The following is a 22215-nucleotide window of genomic DNA, read 5'->3' as shown; positions in this document are numbered from 1 at the left end:
TTCCCTATTACACCTCTTCAGTTAGTGCAAAACTGAACCATGAATAAAAATACCTCATCTGTCATTAGCGTTGCAATTGATCTTCCAATCTCATGGTATTGTTGGCCTTTACCCAGTGGTCCAAGAAGAATGAACAAAAATCTGCAAATTAAAAGTAAATTTGAGAAATCGTAAAGCATAGATGGTTGAAATTAATATAAATATTACAGAAATATTTATCTAAAATGTGGACTAGAAGAATCTCTCAGATAAACACTATATATAATCTCCTTCAAGATCCTCACACATGCATTTAAACATGAAGCTTTGCTTAGAAAAAGAATATGAAAATAGCTTCCAAAAATATGTCATAAGCTTAACCGTCAGTCTTGATTGAGGCTACCAAAACCTCCTTACATAACAAACCTTAACTTACATAATAAATGTATGCAACTGTAATCTATGTACAGAACACATTGATTTATTTAATTCTGCTAATTCAACAGAATGGTTATGGTTACATAAATTATTGCAATATTGGAGATGTTAAATTTACCCAAATAAAATATTTTTTAAATCTATTTTGCTCCCATTAAGGTTCTGGACAGTCTCTACTTCAGGCTATAGGCAAGTAAAGTTCTATAAAAGGCAGAGGATTTGTTCAAATGAAATAACTAAAGTTCTCAGTTATGCTAAAATGCAAAAGACAATATTTTGATGTGTATTACTGATTTTTTTTCTTTTATTGCATACAAATTTTTGCAGAGACATTTTATTGTCCTAATTTGTAACTATTTTTATTTTGACCAAAAATCAAGAAATCTGTTATTTTCCATTTGGTGGGTTTTTTTCTTGTGGGATTTTGGGGGAGATTACAAGAAAAAGTTTCTTCCGAAGTCAATTCACTCCCTCAGTGTTTCTTATACACATGCAAAAACTAGAAAACATCAAAAAAAAAAAAATCCAAAGTAACTACAAAGTACTCCAAAGCCCAAATAAAATGTTTATTTGGTTAGAAGCAAGGATCTGAGTCTCAGCATTGCATTTCATAGCATTACATGAGTGTGATATGTGAATGTCCTGAGCATCACAGACTGGAATACATTACTGCCTACTGTTGGAATTCTACTTTCATAGAAACTAAAAGAGGGAAGAGGAAAGGAAGACAGAATGTGTGTACAAATATATGCACAAATTAATAAAAAAAAAAAAAGGGAGGGGTGGATTCTGCAATAATAGTTAAGTCAGTGAACACAGATATGGGAGAATCATTCTGGAGTTTTGATCTGAATTAACCTCAGCAGGACACAATGTAACCACAGATCTCTCCCAGTTTTCTTCTATTTGAATACAAGGTCTATTTTAGACTTTTTTTTAAATTCCTCAATTTGTATTCAGAATCAAAGTACTCCATCAGAAAATGTTTCAACTTGGAAAAAATTAATAAAAAAAAAATTATGGTTTAAAGTCACATTCTGTACCATGCAAAGTAAATTTTTGAAGAAGTAAAGATTTTTTAAGAATATATTTACAGCACGTTCTCCATCCATTCACTCACTTTCCCTAGTCAACCAAATCAAACAGCTTGCTTTTTGCCTTTTCTCAATTCCATCTTCATTTTTTTTAGTTCTGTACATAATTATGCAGTATCACACAAGTAGTTTCAGTTCCAGGTGAAATATTCTATGAAGCTGAATATTTCACCTTAGCGAGATACTTCATCTGGAGTAATACCAGTTTGTACAGGGTAAACTGTGTGTTATAACCTACATTTCTACATCTGTGAAGTACTCAACACTAGCATGTGTCTGAATATACCCACACATCACTCACAGGGTGAGTGGAAGGCTGAGAGATGTCTTTGTTAAAGAGCAAACCAAACTCCTTACTCAGTCAATGGCAAAGCCAAGGGTCACATCACCCTGTCCCCACAAGGTACTCAGGGAAACACAAAGCAGAATCAGCCCAGCTGTACCTGGTTGGAATTGGAACTTCAGCCAGTCCTGTAAGCAGCACTGCAGGAGACAACCTGACAAAAGCCACAACGGCACGGTCCAGGAACTCCAGTTCACCAACTAAGATGTTTGAGGCTTCAGCCCCAGGTGGTATCTTCTTCATGAAGTGTAGGTCAACCTGGGGAAAGTATATTAAATTACAACCTAAAAGCTACTCAGAGGGGTTTTTTTTCCTGCTTTGTTGATAGTGACTTGCTGATAACAGCACTATAACATTGGCTATTCCAGTTATGCAGTTCCACTGTTCTTGTCTGTTCAATATTTTTCTTTTCATAAAAATGTTTCTCTAAACCAAACTAGACATTACTTATTTGACTGATTTTTCTTGTAAACAAGGCACTGCAGAATTAATTTATAAACACAGCAAACCAAATTCAAAATATTTTTGAGAATATAGGACAAATCTCCAAGTAATGCTTTTTATCTCTACTCCTAACAGCATGAACACTTAATAACAATCATAACAGTAGAAGAAATTAAGACACCTTATTTTTCCATAATTATCAATTCTGGATATCATTAATTCATAGCTCATAGTTGTTGTGCTATTATCTCACTGAGAAGAACAATAGATTCTACTACATACAATTTTCCTTTTTCTACTCTGAGATGCATTTTTGTTTTCAGATTTAACAGAAGAGAGTTGCCCTTCTGCTGAAAATAACAGAAAATAAGCTATCAAGAGCAAAAACAAACCAGAAGAAAAACTTTGGAATTTTAGGCAGCAATGTTGACTTTTCCAGGATGATAGAAAAACAGAGACACAGCTTCATCATGACATTGCTATAATAAGCTCAAGGTATTTGTGAAGGATTGCATGACTCTAGACTTTCTGTAACAAAGACTGACATGGAGTAATAAAGTATATAATGTATGTCTGATTTAGTTATGCACCAACATTGTCTACATTTCAAAATGCATGAATTTTGTCATTTGCTTTCCTTTTATTAATCTAAACACAACAACAGCAACCAAATCCAATATAAACTGTTAAAGTGGACCATTTTAATGTCTATCTTACAGCCATCTGTCAGTACTAGTTTGCATAGTTTTTGGTAATATTTAGAAAATTGTTTTCTTGCAAATGGCTCTGGCACTAAATCAGAATTCAGATATAACACAGTTGCCTGTGTAATGAAATCTTGGTTTGCTGAGATCACAAAGAGATATCTAATGCTTCCCTAAGCTACAAAGGGAACTGACTAAACACCTCACAAAGTTAAAAAAGAACCAGATCAACCTGGAGGGTTGGAGACCAACTACTTTTCAAGGTAAATTGAAAAAGTGAGGTAAATTCTGTTGTCCACTCAAATAATGAAATAAGTCTTCAAGATTAAATATACAACTAAGGTTATATATTTAATATAATTGCTCTGCACCTAATTTTGGTGTCACAGGTTATTTGTAATTGAGAAGAAGAAAGCAGTCTTTCAGGCATGTAGAAATCAGCATTCTGTGCCTTGTGAATGGATGGATTTAACATTTAAATGCATTTAGCATATAATAATTAATGTCCCATATACAATATGCTACAGTTGTGATGAGGTCCTTTAACGTACAGATCACAAGATTCAAATTTGAAAGAAACATTCTGTCTCCTGTCTACAAGAAAGTATTTCCAGATATTTCCTGTACTATTTATCAGCTTGAGATTCCAATACTGTCCAATATTGTTTGGGTAGTGAAGAGAACCCCATTAAAAGGAAAGTAGCTGGCAGAGGAGCAAACTGAGCAAACACACCCAAACCCCAAAGGCACTGCTTTCACTTCATAATGACAGTGGAGGTGGTCCTGGAGTGAATTTATGGCAAGGGCAGAAGCTACATATTTAGAATCCTTCATCTAACCTATGCATAATACATCTCTTATCCCAGGTCTTTAGCTGGAGAGACCTGATGTGCATCTTAATCTGCACCCTAACCTGAGTCACATTCCTGACCTGACCCTAAATAGTCTAGGCAAGCTTCAATTAAATATAAAACTGAATAACTAATGCAGAGACCACGTCCCTCCAGGGCAACTCAAAGGCTGAAGAGTGGTGGACATCTAACCTGAAACCAAACACAAACTGACATGAAGACAAACTAAATACCCAACATCCCTTCCTAGTAAAACATATTAATCAAATTTATTTATAAGCAGGGTCAACTGGCATTGAACATCAGTCAGTTGCTTCACAGGGTATTTGAAAGACCAAACTCTCTCAGTAGGGGACAGAGGTTTGTCTCAGAAATGTTTCCACACAGAGCACAGGGATGTTGCTGTGAGAAGGGATGCGGGTACAGTGTCTTCATCCATTTTGTGTTTCAGGACAATTAATGCTCCCTTCAGTCTTTGGCATAAAAAGTAGAAATGAGCCAGCTGAAGTTCTTAAACCATCGCCCCCATTCTGCTCAGACAGGGGGTAAGGTGGTGCTGGGACAGATCCCCTCCACATCACCCTGAGAACACAAAGTCCTGGTGGTGGCAGCAGAGGAAGAGGAGTGACACATTTACAAACAGCACAAACCATCTCTATCTCTCCATGTTACTGAAGTAACACTCAAGACAGCTTTCAGTGCCTGTCTCACATTTTTCATAGACAGATACCAATACAATCAACACAGCCTCAATGCTGTATCCAGATTAAGTCAGCTTTTTGAATCAGCTCCAAATTTGGAATATTAGACGTAGCCCAAGGGAGACAGATTAGCAAGGAGAGAATATGTGAGGTAGTCAAAAGTGCTTTTTTTGTAGAAGATAAATGAAATTAATATCTGGAACGAAATTAGAGCAAGAAATCACAATACTCAAGAGAAAATTAGTGTACTGCTCTACTTTCCTCTCAATCTGTGCATATAATTCCAATTATAACCGTTGGGAGTTATTGCAATAGCACGTTTCAAGGGGAAACTGCACTTATGCATCTTCAAAAGGATAAATGGATCTATTTAAAGTCAGTCAAAAAGAAAGGTATTGGATTACAATCCTTTACTGTTATTTCATTCCTCCTAACCAAAGTTGTTCCTTTCATATTCCTGACTTCCTTGTTGGTATCCATCCATCACTGCTGAGGTTAGAAAAAGATGAAATGTTGATTTCTTCCAGCTAGTTTAAATGGCAATAGCTCTTTTGATCAGCAAAGCTGCAGCACTACAAAAATAATGAGTGAAAGATCAAATGATGCAGCTCCCATCCTTGTTTAATACACACAGAATTGCAGTTAGACAACTGACTGGGATTTGGATCCTACAACACTCAAAGCAACGGGAGAAATGTTCAAGAAAAGCACTACTGAAACTTAAGTCATTCCCCTCACTTCTACATAGCTTAATTTTGAATAGGCAATTTTATTTATATTTTATAACCTTTAAAAATTTTACACTGATAATAGAACACTTGCAAAACCAATTAGTTTTACTTAAAACTTTAATATAAATATCATTAAACCAATATTGTACTTGCCTCTTTAAAGCATTATAATTTTAGGTTGAAATATGTTTAAAGGATTAATATTAAATTTTTAACAACCTGCCACTGTTTATAAATGTTCTTGCAGCCTCTATAGAAATGTTGTGCATAATACATTCCCAGCCCGCCTCCTTTTTTCTCATTGTCATTGACAGAAAGATCAGTTTCCCCTCTCGTTTCAGCCGTATACAATTCATAGTCTGGAATGTTCAGTCAAAAATTCAAATGATGCAAATAGCTACTGCTGCTAGGAAATAAGTCTGGCACCAGATGGAGCAATCACATAACTCTACTTTTAGCTCAGCTGCACTAACATTAAAATTCAACAGACTCAAAGTGCTGTTCTTCAGAATTTTGGTTTAAATCACCTTTCTTCACTTACTCAACCTTTGTTGCACTAACGTGTCAGCTGAAGTCATCTATCCCTGTCAGGCCTGTCATCTGTATCCATTGTGACTGCCTTAGGTACACACAGACTTCTGACACAAATTAGGATTCTCCTCCACGTTAAAGCTGAGAAGCTGTTTGCTTTTCCTTGCTCTCTAACATTGAACTGTCATTGCAATCTCCACTCCTGAACAGTTAACATCTTCTGTAAAGTGTACTGAAAGATCTTGGCTTGCCAGAAGAATTAAGTTGTAGGTTTACAGAAACACATTCTGTTTGAGACATCTGGAATCCACGAGTTCAGGTTATAAAAAGCATAGTTTGCATTCACACATCACTTCTACAGAAAGTAAAAATCTGAGGTAAATGTGAATTATAGGAATTCTGAATTACTTTCCTACTTAGATAATTTTCTGTTAATTTGTAACATTTCCCCTACAAATATACACCCATGATATTAAATTTATCTGTGTTCCTAAACTGTGATTTCCTCTTACACATAATTTAGAAAGGAAATGCAAGATTCTGTTTTGTCATACAGAAACTGAACTGCAGCGCCCACAAAACTTCAATGCTAAAGTAAAATCTACATTTTACAGACTTTCCTGACTTGCATGGATTCATTTTATTTAATTTTAAATATTTGTTTGGCAGCCAGGAAACTCTCTTCACCATCAGTGAACACTTACCTTGCTGAAGTCAACAGTGCTGTTTTCTCTGCTCACATCATTTTTGTTTTCAACACAGGCTGGAGTAGCCTGAGGGGAAACAACCTGACCTGCTAAAAAAAGTATCATTATTACAGGTCTATAAATAAAGTAACACCCAATGACACAATTATTAGAGCTCTGCATACATTCCATATCATAGATATATGATGCACCTAAACATGGCATTTTAATTAAAAACTTATTTAGAATAGCACATTCTCAAAAGATAGAACATTCATCATGTGTAGCTGGAACATGAGAAGGTAATTTTGAAAATATAAAAGATACTGTTGGATATTAGAAGACAGAATTTCTATACCAATTAAAGCATACAAATCTAAAGATCTACATTTGGGAAAAGTCCTGCCTTCACACAGATTTTGTAAATAATTTGAGGAGCTGCCAGTTTTGGGTAGTATCTGTCTACAAAAGTAATCCTCATTGACGTACATAGGATTAAGAATTTTTACAAAGTTACTCACATGTATAAGAATGTCCTGATTATAAGAACTACAAAAAACAACACAAAAGTGGACTGGTTTAAAAATAAATATATTGGAAAATAACTGATTTATAAGCTCAGTATTGAAAAATGCGATTATGGATATGTATAAACAAATGTTTCAGTAAACATATTTTCAAAAAAATTCCAGTGAGGATCTAGTAAAATATTTTAAAAGAAGTTTTAAAAATATCTCAAGATGAGAAATGTTTAAATGCACCTCAGTCTTGTGGAAACAAAGAGCAAGTCTTTTGGCAAACAGAATTTTGCCAGCAAAAGCTCAAAAAGAACAAACAAAGTCGAGTAAGGAGTCTAGGTCACAAAGCAGATTTTCCCTTAGAGCCAGCACTGCCCCTGCCCATGGCCAGAGCCCACCGTGCACACACCGAGGTGTGGGGCTGCCACAACCCCACAGGGCACCAAGCCCACAGGGGCACTGGCCATGCCCTGCTTGCCTTCTCTCCTTCTCCCTCTCTGGCATGTCAGAAGCCACACACAGCTCTGAGCACCAGATAAAGTACAAGAGGAAGTACCAAATACATGAGCCAACTATCTCTGACTGCCCTAACACATACCCAGCAATAACTGCAGAGTCCAGCTGGCCCAGAGTCAGCATCTCGTGCCCAGCATATATTTGTTTCCATAGCGAATAAAGTCTCTCATATGACTGAGAAATGATGATGTGAAAACATTGGTTCTGGTGAAAATCAACCTAAACTTGCACAGTAACAAAGACCATATGTTCATGATATTTGAAGATGAAGACAGTCAGGAAGTCCTAAGCTAGGCACATTGTCTGGGCAATTCCAAAAGCCACAGTGTGGCCCCTCACAGTGCTGGGGCTCACTCCTGCAGCCCAGGCACGTCCCCAGCCCCAGCCTGGACACCCAGCACTCCAGCCTGAGCAGGAGCAGACACTTGTAAGAGCCCCTCAGCCACTGCCAAAATGCTGAAGTATCCAGTTTCTGTCACAGCTGAGCAATACAGGAACCCTAAGTCTGGTCATGAATTCCCAGCTGAAACACTTGCTCGAGGAAAATGCTGGTTTTCATGAAAATCAACATGTCATTTTCCACTAGACAAATCTCCCATGACACAAAACAGGTTTTAGACTCATGTGTGCATCCTGGCAGCACAGATACTGCACTTTGATTAGGTAGTACATTAACAGAATGTTTAAAAATATATTGCTAGAAATCCTATCTTTAAGCTGCAAGTATTTCCATTTTTCTCTCTGATTCAGGGCAAGGACAGATCAAAATAAGAATAGAAATCAGGGCTTTTATTCAGCTCTACAGTGAAACAAACAGAGAATGACAAACAGACATGACAAGCATGTAAATCTAAGCAAGTAGAATAAAAATAAATGCAGGATTCAAATTTACATATGACAAAAATAAAGAATTGATTTTAGAAATCCAGATATTAATGTAAATTAAAGGAATATAAAAAGAAGCTATTAATTTCTACATGTCACAGGAGTAAACTTGTGCAAAACAGAAGCCAGAAATTATTACATGTGCAAGGTATTTACAAACAGTCATTGATTTGTCTGTTTTAATTAGAACTGAAAGAAAAACAGAGTTCCATCTTTGTTACACCATCATCTCTACAATATGTATTCCAGGGCACTACTTCACATTGTAATTCTTTTTCTGTATTGTTTGTTTAGCAGTCCTTGAATTATTTTCACAGGAATCATCCTGTAGTATTACAGCTATTAAAAATCATTATTATAAAAATTATATAAATTTTATTTCTGTTCTATTTTGGAGATTTTATTAATGTGACAAAAATAATCCTTCCACTTATTCAAACAGAGAAGGCATAAAGTGCTCAGGGAAAGTTTCTGTCTTAACTTGCTTCCAAAAAACTTAAAATCTAGTAGTAATACAAAACCTGCTGACTCTTCATTTTTTCTTTTTAAACACTCGACTATACCCAAGGATGAATGAAAAGGGAAACAGCTGTAATAATTACTCATACTAACATACATATTACATTAGAAAGAAGCTACAGGAAAGTAGAAACAGAAATAGTAGTTCATTATCATTCTGTTGCTAATTAGGCATTTGCACTTTTTTTTCTGGACCCAAAAATTCAAGAAAATGAGAGCAGAAATGTCTGCCAGAGAAAAATATATTGACCAACGAAGGAGTCAAAGCATGGACCACCTGTTTAAATACTGAAGTTTTATCATAATTGGAGGTGTCAAAAGCAATCAACATAACAGTCCAGAGGACTTTTAAACATTGTGTCCACCTTTCTTTTAAGAGAAAAATATGTAAAGATATACATATAAGGAATAAAAAGCCACCACCAGTAAGGATGTGAAGTTTTTAAGAATAGCATATGTTCTTTCTCTGTGCCAACAGAAGACCTCAAACTTTGATTTACCCATATGCTGGAGTAATCTGAAAGAACACAAGTTTTACCTTGAGGCAGAAAGACATGTTTAAATAGCTCTACAACTTTGGACAGCTTTCTGGACCATGGAACAACAAGTTTGGGTTTTTTACTGTATTGAGTAGCAATCAAAGATACAAGGCAGAGACAACAGGTAATCTCTTTTCACAAGAAAAAAGCCCCATGAAAGTACCCCCAAAATCATCTAGCCAAATTTGAAAAATTTGTCATGCTTTATTACTTCTTTTGTTTGATCTGAAAATATGGGGCTTAGGCTGCTACAAATGATGAAGGCATAAACCATCAACTCCCTACAAGAGGGAATAAGAGCAGAAACAGCCTCATCATCCCACTCTTTCCTGCCCTCTCCTCACCAGCTCCATTTCAGCACTCCAAGCAAAATGGTTATTTACACTTTGTAGGGGGTAAATACAGAATCTCGTTCACCAAGAGGGTAATGTAATCATTTTAGTCACTATAAAGCTGAAGCCTTGATTTTTCCTGCAGTCCACCTACATAAAGCACATGAAGAGCTGCATTCTTTGACAATTCATCAGAGCCATTCACACAGTTTTAGGAATCAAATGCTCAATGTGGTATAATTGAAATATCCTGGGTGCATACAAAGGAACGTAATACAAAACAGATAAAACCGTGCTATAATTGGTGTAACAGCTTTCCAAGTAATAAAAAGCCAATATCAGTTTTAAATTTATGTTTTAAAAAATTAGCATGTATAAAAAATAAGTGTCTTTTTAGATAATGTGAAATTGTCAGAGCTTTGACTAGAGGAAGAATTCACACAAGAAGCACTCTTGCATGCAAAGTCAAGCCACTTATAAATCAAAATAAGGTCCACATTTGTTACAGTAATAGAAGTCTGCATTTGTAGATACAGTTTGCCATTTTTGAGACAGTCCTGAAAAATTAAAAAAAAAATAATCCCAGTAAATTAATGTCACATGTAACATATTCTTCCTCCCTAAAATGTAGAAATTAAGACATGTAACTGTGTATATTGTGTTTGTTATTCAAAATCCAAGATGTCTCTAGAACATCAATGACAAAAACTAAGAACAATGTAGCCAGACACAAATCGCAGTTAATGGAAACAAACTGGATGCAACCAATATAATACAGGAAATTAAACCAGAAAAGAAGTTGCTTATTTTTCTAAACCATACATATTTCTTCCTATTCAGAAGAAAACAAAATTCTGATTTTCAAACTTCTTCAATCTCCAGACTTTTCACTGCAACTAGCCACCAATTTTCTAAATCTAAATGGACAACACTGTCCGGATCAAAACTCAAAGTTTGAAAAGCAGCATGTTGTCTTCAGTACATGATAAAATTCTATATAACAGAGCAGTGACAGCATCTCTGCAGGCAGAACTGTGTGGGTGCATTTAGGCCTCCTGATGAAGAACATTTTCAATCAGTGGGGAATCACGTCCCTCCTGTTGTACCTCTGTAACTACAGGGAGATTTGGAGGCTGAGGAAGAAGTCACTTTAGCTGTTTTTCTAATGCTGGGCCTGAATATCTCAAGCATAATTCACATGAAGTCATGCAGTATAAACTAAAATGCTGTGATTTGCAGTTTTATAAACTGATGCAAGAAAATGAACTTAATAAAGAAATGGCACTGTCCCCCCACCAAAACAACAAATTCCACACAAACTTCTCTTCAGTGTGCCACAGCTATGGACAAAGGCCTGAGGTATTTTTAAAATCACTATAGCAAGAAGTTGCATGCTGACAGGAAACTGATATGAAGACATGGGTGTACATTTGAAATGATCTGAAGCCCAAGCAAGAATAGGTATTTATACTACCTCTGAACCTTCAGGGAGTTTACAGAACCCAAAGGATAGGAGATGAGGAAGGTACAGAGATGAGATGAGCCTGTTAGAGACAGACACAACAAAGACAGAGCAAAATAAAGAAATACAAAGATGAATGATACAGTTTTTATACATACAGATTACACATTTTATCATGGGTACAAGGAAATGTAGAGAAAGAAATAAATACCAGATGAAAATGTTCATAAATAGAAGTTATATTTTAGTAGTATAAAAACCTGTGGAAAATACAACTTGATTAAAATATATGCATCTGAGAAGAATCTAAAATAAGAAATACAGCATTAGCAACCTTAAGGCAGAATTAACTAATCATTGAGTTTGTCTTCTCTTCAAGGTGAGCTGAAGCAATTCCCTGATCCAGATTCAATACTTCAGAAAACTTGTGAGTATATCGATGGCACTGATTGTGATTCATTCACAAAATGAAAGTGCATGGTCATATATTTAGGAATGCCTCCCCACCCTCTTCACGGGCTCCAGGTCATATCCAGCCTTCTCCATGTGATAGTATTGACATGGGAGATTTACATGCTGTAAGCCTGCTCTGAGTTATGACATAAATCCTTGAACTGATCTTCAGAAAAGATTGGGAAACTGAAGAAGGTAACTAACACCATAAAAAACCTGGTAATTTTGACTTCCCAGAATACTGAAGGATGCTATCCTAAACTAGGACAAGCATAGGCTCCAACACCTCTGCCTGTGCTTATACTGGGACAAAACAAGGAAGTCCAAACCATTCCATTGTACAACCTGAAATTAACTGGGAAGAGGTTTAAAAAAAGAACATGTCAAAATGAACAGCTTCAGCAGCTCATGCTATTAACTCCAGAGATCCCAAATTTAATATGCCATTGCTTCCTTCAAGCTCTTTGGAATGCCAATAAACCTCTGCCTGGAGTTTCACAATTTCCCAGAATCAGACATGATGTGTGGTGCAACCCAATTTTTACACTAATAATGTTCCTGCTCTGATGTCATGGGAGAAGAAACTCTTATAAATGGCATAAGTGTGGACCAGAAAACAGGCATAAGATCATGTTATTGTGGGTAAAGAACACTTCAGCAAGGTGCATGAAAATAAAAGTAACTTAGCCTGTCATACTCCTCTCCAGAATTCCTTCCTCTAGGGCTTTAATCTGTATAATGTCTGCTAGATTTCATTATAAATAAATAAATAAATAAATAAATTATATATATATATATATATATATATGTATAAATGAATAAAATATCCCTAGACTAAAAGTGAAATAGACAGTCAAAACCTTTCAATGTTTATATGATGAAAACTTTTTTCCGTCACTACATTTTCACAGAATCAGTTATTTTTTCATGCCACACATGCTTAAACTCTGAATTTCAGAACCCCTTTTATAAAAGGGGAGAGGCTTATGAAATTATTTTAGCATTCCTATAAAACAGAGAGGTGTCATTTATTTGCAGTTGTCATTGGCTTTTTAGGCCACGACATAGGGATTTATAAACACAGCTCTGAGGTATCAGAGTGTGAAACCAACTCATCTCAATAAAAATAGGTTATATTGCTTTATAAAGCAAACTTTCTAAAGATAATTTAACAATGAAGAATTTCATGATTTTACCTAGTTTTTACAGTATTTATGCTAAAATCACTTCCCACCCTCTATTTTGGGTATTTGGTGTCAAATTAGCCCATTAAAAAAAAATCATTTTTTCTGCTCTCATGCCAAATTTGACTGTCGTTTTTTATTGGAACATCAAAAGCAGGCTTTTAATTCTCACAGTTTTGATGCCTAATGAAAAGTGAAAGTTAAACACAGCATGGCAGCATTAAAAATGCATGGTAAATCCATAGCACCCTGACATCTTAGCCCTGCAGAGGATGTGAAGAAAAGCCATTGTAAACAAAAGATAATACTACTAAATACAAAGCAAATTAATTAGATGGTCTGACAGATTCATAAACAAAGAAAAATGGAGGGAGAACATATGTACAACTATCTTCCAGCAAAGATATCACAATGGCCTGTCAGTAGTGCTGCCATATATTGAATTAATTTATGTATTCATTTTCAGACTTTGCTCTTGAACATCTGAAAATTGACACATTGATAAGCAACTATTGTCAAGAACTTGGACAAAGAAGGGAGTTTGAATCCTCAGCTGTACCACTTAACCCACAGATCAGGGACTTGGGGCTCTGAATCACCTTTTTAACAAACAAACTGCTAAGGATTTTTTCCAGCTCAACTGTCTAACTGTAACCCCAAATTTAACCAAAGAGACAATTTCCTTTTGTGCAGAAAAAGTGTCCAAGTTCCCATGTCTCATTTCAGCAGGAACAAACAAGTGTCCCTTCCAAAACTCCTGGTCAGTGCAGGAGACAGCCAAACATGCATTAGCACTTAAAGCACACAAGCAGAAGAACAATGCCTCAAACTGATTTTAAAAAATCTCTATCCAAGAAGTTCATGCTTAGGACTTTTAATGGTAATTTAGATAGAAATCTGATATACTTTCACATCAGTTCTTGAAAATTATTGAAGCTCTATAGGTTATTCTATTTTTTACAAAGATATATAATTTCTACTATGTCTATTGGTACATTTAATTTAAATAAACACAGTAAAAGTGACTAGCATTTTTTAACAGAGGTCAGAGCACTCTGAGACATTTCTGCACAAGCACATGAACTATGCCTTTGGCATTTTTTCATTTTTGCAAAATAGGGACAGACAAATGAAAACCTGTAAGAATATGTCTCCCTACTTAAGAGAATCATTTAACCACAGAGTATATAAAATTAGTGTGTTTAATACGGACTTAGATGCTAACCTGATGAGAATTTATTTTTGGGGGGAATTTAGGAAGAGCTAGGAAGTTTGCCAGAAGAAACTCAGGCAAAAGCAAGATATTTCTGTAGTGAATTACTGCATCAGTTCCACTCACAGACACATAAAGTTACCCAAATTGAGCTCATGATAATTTCACAGCTTGCCATGAAGGTTCTTCTTAAAGCAACTAGTGCCTATTTATTGCATTAGATCTAGTGCAAAAAGCCTAATGGAATGCAAGCTGCCATCTTACATCCTGTGGAAATTAAGTACAGGATCATTATATCATTAACTTTGTCAAGTGTCTCCTGAATATTTGTTTAAAGTCATCAGCAAAAGCTGTATAAATCAACAAGAAAATTGCCTTAAAAGGATGGACAATCATCCTACTTACATTTACTCTTGTGCATCCCTATGCATGATCACACACATCTTAGTAAATATTATTTTTCCTTACTCTTAGAGTGACACTTTGCCACAATTAAAGTTTCTATTTAATATCCTCATCAGATGAAATTATATGTTGCCTTTTAGGTCTAGAATCTTCCCCAGGGAAGCAACTAGATTTAGATCTCTTAAAACTTTATACGGCAATGATTGAAAGAAACCTTCTTCCTTGAAATCAAGTTAACCTTTATTATATATAAGCAGTCCCATCTTCCCAGATCAGCCACACAACTACTCCTGTGCCTCAGAGCACACAGATTCCTCTTGCAATCCTGATCTTCCCTGTGCTGTGGCTGCTCCTCACTCCCCAATTCCCAAGGTGATGGGGAGCTCAAAGGGCTCTCAAACAGAGTGACAGCAGAAGGGACAGGGATTTCACTACAGCTGATTTCTGGAATAAGAGTTAACTGAAAAATATTTGCAAAATTTGGCTGCAAATTTCATAACAGACCTTTGTTTATGCAAACAAGTTTCTTACTGCCCCTGCCTATCTTTCATTATGATGACCTGCAACAATAACACACCTTGTAAGGTCTTCCATAAAAGCAAGGGAAAAAAAAAAGTTATGCCAACATTTACTCTAGAACCATTCTGAAAACATTTCTCATTTTCATTATCCTAATTTTCCCAAAAGGGATTTTTTGAAAGAACAAGGAACAGCTTTTGTGACATCTCTCCAACAGTGTTATCCTGAAATGTTTCCCTCATTTTTCAAGCCCTCAAACTCACCCATAAGATCTGGAGCAGCAGTTGAACTCTAGCTAATGCATTCACTGATTCAACAATCCACTACATTTTAAATAGATACGTCCTGGATAGTCAGCAGAAGTGAAAAATAGTCCTACCACATTCCTGGCACTGATGGAACCTGGCCACAGCTCAGAACAACCCTGTGCTCAAGCTCAGTCTGAGAATTTGCACAGGACACCTAAAGCTGCACTGGAAATAGCACACCATGCCAGCCCCCTGGGGTACCCAGCACAGCTTCCAACCCCTCAGCAAGCTCCCTTGAATAGCTCTGCCCAGCCCTGAGGTGTGCAAGGTAGCCAGATTCCAAATTTGGCCAGGTATGTTTCTGAATGCATAAGAGGAGCCACTCTCATGCAGAAAGTGCCATTTTTACAGGGTAGCTTTCCAGAGCAGAATCACACTGTTAACCTGTGGGTACAAAGCACATGCAATACCAAACAGGCAGATGCTACTCAAGGCTCAAAATGCAAAATAAAGCATTACCATTTTTATCCATGGAATGGGGCTCAGACTGCTTCTTTCCAATATCAGCAAAGGATCTTACAATTGGGATCCTGTTGCTCAGCTTCTTCTGGTTCTGATGGTGATGCTGTTTCAGCAATGCCTCGTGCACTCTGTGACGAACATCCTCACTGAGCTGCCCAGAACCCACCTGCTGGTCCAGAATCATATCTGAAAATACATACACAAACATAATGAAAGAGGGGAAAGAGGAAACAATTTGTCTCTTAAATTGCAATAATAATGACTAGTACCCTACTGGATTACAAATGAAGTGCACCAGTTCCTTTAATGCAACAGAATGAAATGTAAGCTTTATCTTGAAGTGTTTCAGGTTCAGGGGGAGAAGACAGGGGAAGGGCAGGGACAAAAGGATGCTATCAATATTTAAAAAAACCCAAAAAATTATGCTGTTCACAAATTAGGGTTACCTATGCAATGACTTTGAAGTCAGTTCTTAAGCACTCATATATAACATATTTAAACCCAGGGTTATGATGTCTATAAGATGGTTTGGGTTTTTTTTGTTTGTTTTTTTTTTTTTTCCAAATAACCCCTATTCTATTCCCTACAAAGGGCTGGTTGTGGGGAAATTTTTTTTTTTTTCCCCTTTGTACTTACCACAGGAGATCACAGTCTTTCTTTCTTGTAGCTATAATTACAATACCTTCAGTGCAATGCAAAGAAAGTCCCGGTGAGACAATACAGAAAAATTGCTGCATTAGTTTTTGATACCAAATAGAATCTATCGCTACTGCCAGAGGTACATGCTACTGCTAGAGGATAATTTTGAGGAGGTGAAAGTGAAACTGATCCCCCTGCTAAGAAATTATAACCATTTTTTCAGTGCACTAGCAGAAAATAGTTTTTCATATTCAACAGTATTTGCTTATAGATAAGTGCAACTCTACTTGTATGGCGTCATTCCTGGAATAACAGCATGTTTCACACGAAATATTAAAATATATTAACTGCTGAGGATGATGTCAATATTTAAGATTATCTATTTAGGAGAGAAAATTACAGGAAAAATAAAATCAAATCCCTATCCTCTTCCTTTCCCTAGGATGCTCTGCTAGGCCTGTTAATAGCCACAGAAGCCACAGGGTTGGTGCCAGTGTGGTGACTAACAGTTTTCATTTCCTGCCAGAAAGAAGAAAGTGGCTTACCTAGAGTTTTTTGGGTTTTTACAATGACTTCCCTTCTACTGTAGCACTGCTGCCACATGTAATAAGGGAAGATGCATTCAGGTTTTGAAAGAGTGAAGATGTGCTTTCTTGCCTTGGTATTTCCCTCCAGCTGTCATTCTTTTAACATAGCCACAGCTGCAGTAGTAGCTGCAGGAGCTTAAATACAGTCAAGTTTCTGACAGATTGCTGGGTTTTGACCCTTTTTTTCAAGCCCTGCACAGATGTGAGCTGGAATAAGACAGACTGTGTCCATCCACTCCTATCATTATGGGATTCCTTTTCAGTTTCTTCCCAAGCTTTTCAAAATATTTTTAAAAGCCTAGGCCCCTGTAATATCACTGACACCCTTAATTGCAGAGATTGTCTTGAAAACAAGGGCAGCATGGTTAAATTCCAAGAGTAAATGACCAAAAGGAGCATTTTAAACATTTAATTTTCAAAATAGACTGTAATCACTTAATCCTGTAAGTAGAGGAGCCTACATGCTCACATCAGTTGAAGCTGTACATATTTTCAAAGCCCTGGTCTTCACTTTTGTATCTGGAACAGGCAGCTATTCCTTCATATTACATATGAGGAAAAAAAAAAGCAGTAAAGAATCTTTGTTTTAAAGAATTTTCCTCCTGAATGCCCTTTTAAATTCTGCACAGCTCCCTTCTAGCCAGAGACACAGTTTACCATTCCATGGTAAGCTGCACAGCTTATCATTCCATTTTCAAGGATGCTTCACTACCATAGGAAGCTTTCAGAAGGATGTGGAACCTGTGGAATATCCAGCAGCACAGTGTTACCCATTCTGTTAAATGCTCACACTGTAACATTTCTGCTGACATCAAGTCAGTAGAAGTAGGATAAAGTAGGATGTTTCTTCAGGAAGGAATCTTGGTTGATACTGGAACCATGAAATCATTTTTTCAAGCTGTTAAAGACAGATATTCTCCCTGACCAGGTCATTAAGAAGAATTCAAAGAAACTTGGGGTTTCATAGAATTTCAAGACCTTTTCTCCATTCAGACTCAGTTACAATACATCATCTGTATAAAATTAATTTTGTGAGTAAATGTGAGCAATGTGACTACTTTAACAAGCTATTACAGTAACTGAGCTGTAACTCATCACCACCTGTGAACAATTTACCCAGGCTGTGAATTACAGTGCTGGGGTGCAGACAATTTGTATCAGTTCAAATGCAGCACGGCTCCTGTGTGGCCCAGCAGAGGAAATTCCATCTGTCCCACCTCTAGAGTCAGCAAGGATGCAAAAGCAGGCTGGCTGCTTCCCCTCACTCTGGAGGTGTCTGTTACACTCTGCAGCTTTGCACAGAGATGTGGCCAAACCCACGTGGAGCCCCCACAGCTCCAGGCAAATGGACAATGAGGAGGCTCTCAAGTGTGGTGACAGCTCCCTCCCCACTGCACCAGGTTCACAGTGTGCTCATCACCTCATGTGCAATAACACACAGAATGCTCAGGTGAAACTTAGAATAAATTTAGAGAAAACATTCTGTCTGTCTATCAAAATACCTGGGAAGTCCAAAAAGAAATTACTGGGCTCATATTCTCCTGATGCAGGTTAGCACTGACAGTTTACAGCAGAAACTGAATTCATGTACACCAGCAAGGGTGCTGGTAATCAGACTTCCAAATTTCATAACTGCACAGTTGTAGGACAAAATGAGATATTAGTGACAAAATATAAAACACCCAGGCTTTTATGTGCATCACGACTGCAGTGATAGCTGACTACAAAACCTAATTTAAAAGCCATGTTTTTTCTGGCTTGTGGTCATTGCCCTTAAAGGCAGGGAAGAAGAAACCAAACAACCCTAATGCATTGTTTTATGGAAGACTATCAGGTGGAACACCATCCTTTATCTTCATGGGTCTCTAAAGAAGAACCCAAAAACATCCTTCCCTAGTGAGTCAGGCAGGAAGAGCAATACAAACCCAACAATTAGGATTCCCAGGCTGCACTTGTGAACCAAGACCCATTTACATCACTGACAATGGTGATTACAAACAAGCTATCTAAGCTGGCAGATTTAGCAGCTCATCCAAGAGGACAGAGCACTCCAGTGCTTCGAGACACAGATTCTATTTCCAGCTTTAACTGAAATTATTTGGTTCAAATATTCAAGTCTATAATACTTGAAAAGGAAAGAAAGAATGAAAAATGTCTGCTTTTTAAAATAACAGTATGTAATTTTACTGAGGAACAAGAGCAAGTATTTCACAAAACTGTAAATTGCAGAGACGAGGCCAAAATTCCCAGCTTGCAGTTCAGAACTGCAGTGAATGCCTCATAAAAAATAAACTTTGCAAGCTGAGATTGACTTGTGCAATATAAAAGGATTCCTACAGTTGTGGCTAACACGGGAAAACAAAAAACAACCACATAAAAAGACTGTGCTACTTAGAAGCTGGAAGATCTACAATTTACCCACAGACAAAGGAACAAAACCTGACAGTTTCTCTGCAGAGGTTATTACCACATGCTAAGCTGAAAATAAAGCAAACAAATGCAGGAACCAGGGTAAGTGAGAAGGTGAAAGCTGAACAAAAGACAGGTGTAGGGTCAAACAGAGAAGCAGATTACTCACAGGCAATCCCACGCTTTATTACAGTGTTTGTAATAAAAGTTAAATGTACCATAAAAGCACTGTCAGAAACATAACACAGTGTGAGTGCTGCAGATGAAACAAAAGGCTCCAGTGAAATAAAATCTCAACTTGAGCCAGTTAAAATATGTGGTTATTATGGAGTAATATAGCTTAAAGCAAACAAAGGTAAAAGAAGACTTGTTCAGATTGAAAGCTTAACATGATATTAATGAAATCAATAAAATTGCACACTTGGGATGTAATGCCCTGAGTTGCTGAGCACAGAGTCTGGTGACCTCAATCACAAGATTAAGCTGTTACACAGATTGAAAATTCCATGGTGAGGAACATACAAAAGACTGCTTGGGAAAAACAGATCTTGGGATTGGAAAGGAAGGGTAGACTTCAAACTTAATTTTAAAAAGAAACCATTATTACAATTAAACCATTTAAAACAAATGGGAATATTTCAAATATGTGCAAGTCACCACAGCTCCACTGTGAGGCCCCAGTTTGTATTTGACAGGGTTTGACATTTGTTCACAGAACACTCTGCACAACTACAAGAATATGCAAGCTCTGTGGCTCATGCAGTAAAGTATTGCCATTAAAGGCTGGACTGAATAGTTTTTGAACCAAACAACAGAAAATGGCATCATATGTTAAATAGAGGAACCTTTTGGGTTCATTCAGTGGTTATAATCAAAAAAGCAGATGGTAATCTGAGAATCTACATGGTTTCAAAGGAACTAAATGAAAATATCAAAAGAGAACATTTTCATCTGCCAACTTGAACAACACAGTGAAGCTGCTCTCTAATGGTACCGCCAGATTCTGGCAAATACATCCTCAAGAGACAAGTTCCAAAATAAACTGTTTTGATTACATAGATTTTTCAGACTTCCTTTTAGCATATGTTCTATACAGAAGTGATCGATAAAATATTACTACATAATGTTCAAAGGAATTCCTTGTGCAGGTAGCGCTAACTTACTGATCCAGGAGTCACTGCAAAGACACATGAAAAAATAACGTCACCTATTAGAAATAGTAATAACTCCCCCAAAATATGTGTCATAAAAATTGCATTTTTAAACAGGATTAAGTTCAGCAGAGGAACTGAGCTCTTTGCAAGAGAAGCAAAATCTTTCAAAAATTAAGAACAATTTGAGAAATTCAGGAACAAAGATGCTGTTCTGATGTATGATGACAGTGTTGGAAATTCATCTCAGAAGTCTCTATTATAATAAGATGCTGTTTGTGAATTCAGCATCATAGGTATGAATAAGCTCTTTTGCAACAAGGAAAATTGTGTGCCTGTCCAAAGAAATACACAATCTTGTAGATGAAGTAATTTTTAAATATGACAGCTGGAATGAAAAAGACCTAATAGAGAATGGATATGCTGGAATAGAGGATGATTTTAAAATTCTCACCACATGAACAGTACCAAATATTTTTATGCAGAACTGTGATTGTTTCTAAAGATAAAATACATGGTTCTGGAAACCATGCAAACACTACAAAAGGTGCCTTTCATCTGTACATTTTACCACAACTCCATTAATGTTTTAAAATACAGACTTTAATAACAGAAATTCTCAAGGGCTAAGTGCTAAGAGTTTAATGCCTTAGTGAGTAAGTGTTTATAGATTAAAAGCCTTGACTAAAACAAATAGGAATTCTTAGTCTCAATTTAGCAATAAAGTTTAAGTACATCTCTTTCAAAGATATGAAGACTGGCACTGCATTAATAGCAATGTAATTTGATATTGGAATATAGCCCAGACATCACCAATAAATACACAGCACACATTTCTCACTAACAGAGGCAAGAGGAAAGTACATGTGCACAAATAATGTATTTGCTCTCAAAAGATGATGCATTATAGCAATGCAGTAAAATTATCAAAAGATTGCATTAAATAAACAAAACCTTAAACTATGAATCAGAAGCACAAGAATCAAATTTAATTCAGGAGTACCCCTTAAAACTGTAGGGCATAACCTGTTTTCACAAACTCTCCTAAAGGTGGCATACACAGTAACAGGGAAACAAAACCAAAAGTGATCACCAGGAGGGCTGGACAAGCCTGGCATTAGCATGGCTGGCAAGCCAAATAGCAAGAGATGAATGTTGAAAAAAAAAATTGAAGCCAACAAGTGAGAGCAACCATTTTTTCAAATTCTGAAGTGTCAGGACTGTCAGATACAACTGGAACACAGAGCAGTTCCTGATGAAAACAGCATTTGCCTTCTATAGCACAAGTAGGATTGTAACTACTAACAGGGAATAGCAACGGACTGGAACAGACAATAAAGGATTTCCTGAGTGGGGCATCACTTCCATGATGCAAAACCAACACATTGAGAGGTACCAGTCCTACCTAATCTTCAGGTCCAGCAGTCACTTTTAAGTAAAAAGAGCTGCCTGTCATATTATTTGGAATTGTCACATTTCTAAGATCCCCAGCACACAGGCCTTGGTGGTGCTCTTATTACCACTACTATCAGTCTTTCCTCCTTGCAGGGCTGCCTACTGTGTGCCACACTCTAGGTAACATTGTCTAATCACTGGAGACCAGGAATTACAC

General features: G+C 36.7%; 1 protein-coding gene across 2 annotated transcripts in view; it reads right to left on the bottom strand.

Moving 5' to 3' along the window:
* Nucleotides 1-22215, bottom strand: part of SLC4A10 (solute carrier family 4 member 10) — a 113897-nt gene that overhangs the window by 38403 nt on the left and 53279 nt on the right. Inside the window, exons 6-9 of one of the 2 annotated variants that reach the window (XM_059852948.1) lie at nt 15815-16003; nt 6521-6612; nt 1955-2112; nt 54-141 (exon numbers count right to left, since the gene is read on the bottom strand). In XM_059852948.1, coding sequence (XP_059708931.1) covers nt 54-141; nt 1955-2112; nt 6521-6612; nt 15815-16003 — 527 coding nt within the window. The remainder of the gene's footprint in view (nt 1-53; nt 142-1954; nt 2113-6520; nt 6613-15814; nt 16004-22215) is intronic. The other variant, XM_059852949.1, reaches the window with a different exon arrangement.

The sequence above is a fragment of the Haemorhous mexicanus genome, chromosome 8, assembly GCF_027477595.1.
Source record: "Haemorhous mexicanus isolate bHaeMex1 chromosome 8, bHaeMex1.pri, whole genome shotgun sequence".
NCBI lineage: Eukaryota > Metazoa > Chordata > Aves > Passeriformes > Fringillidae > Haemorhous > Haemorhous mexicanus.
The sequence above is the reverse complement of the archived record's forward strand: the minus strand, read 5'-3'. Positions and strand labels throughout refer to the sequence as shown.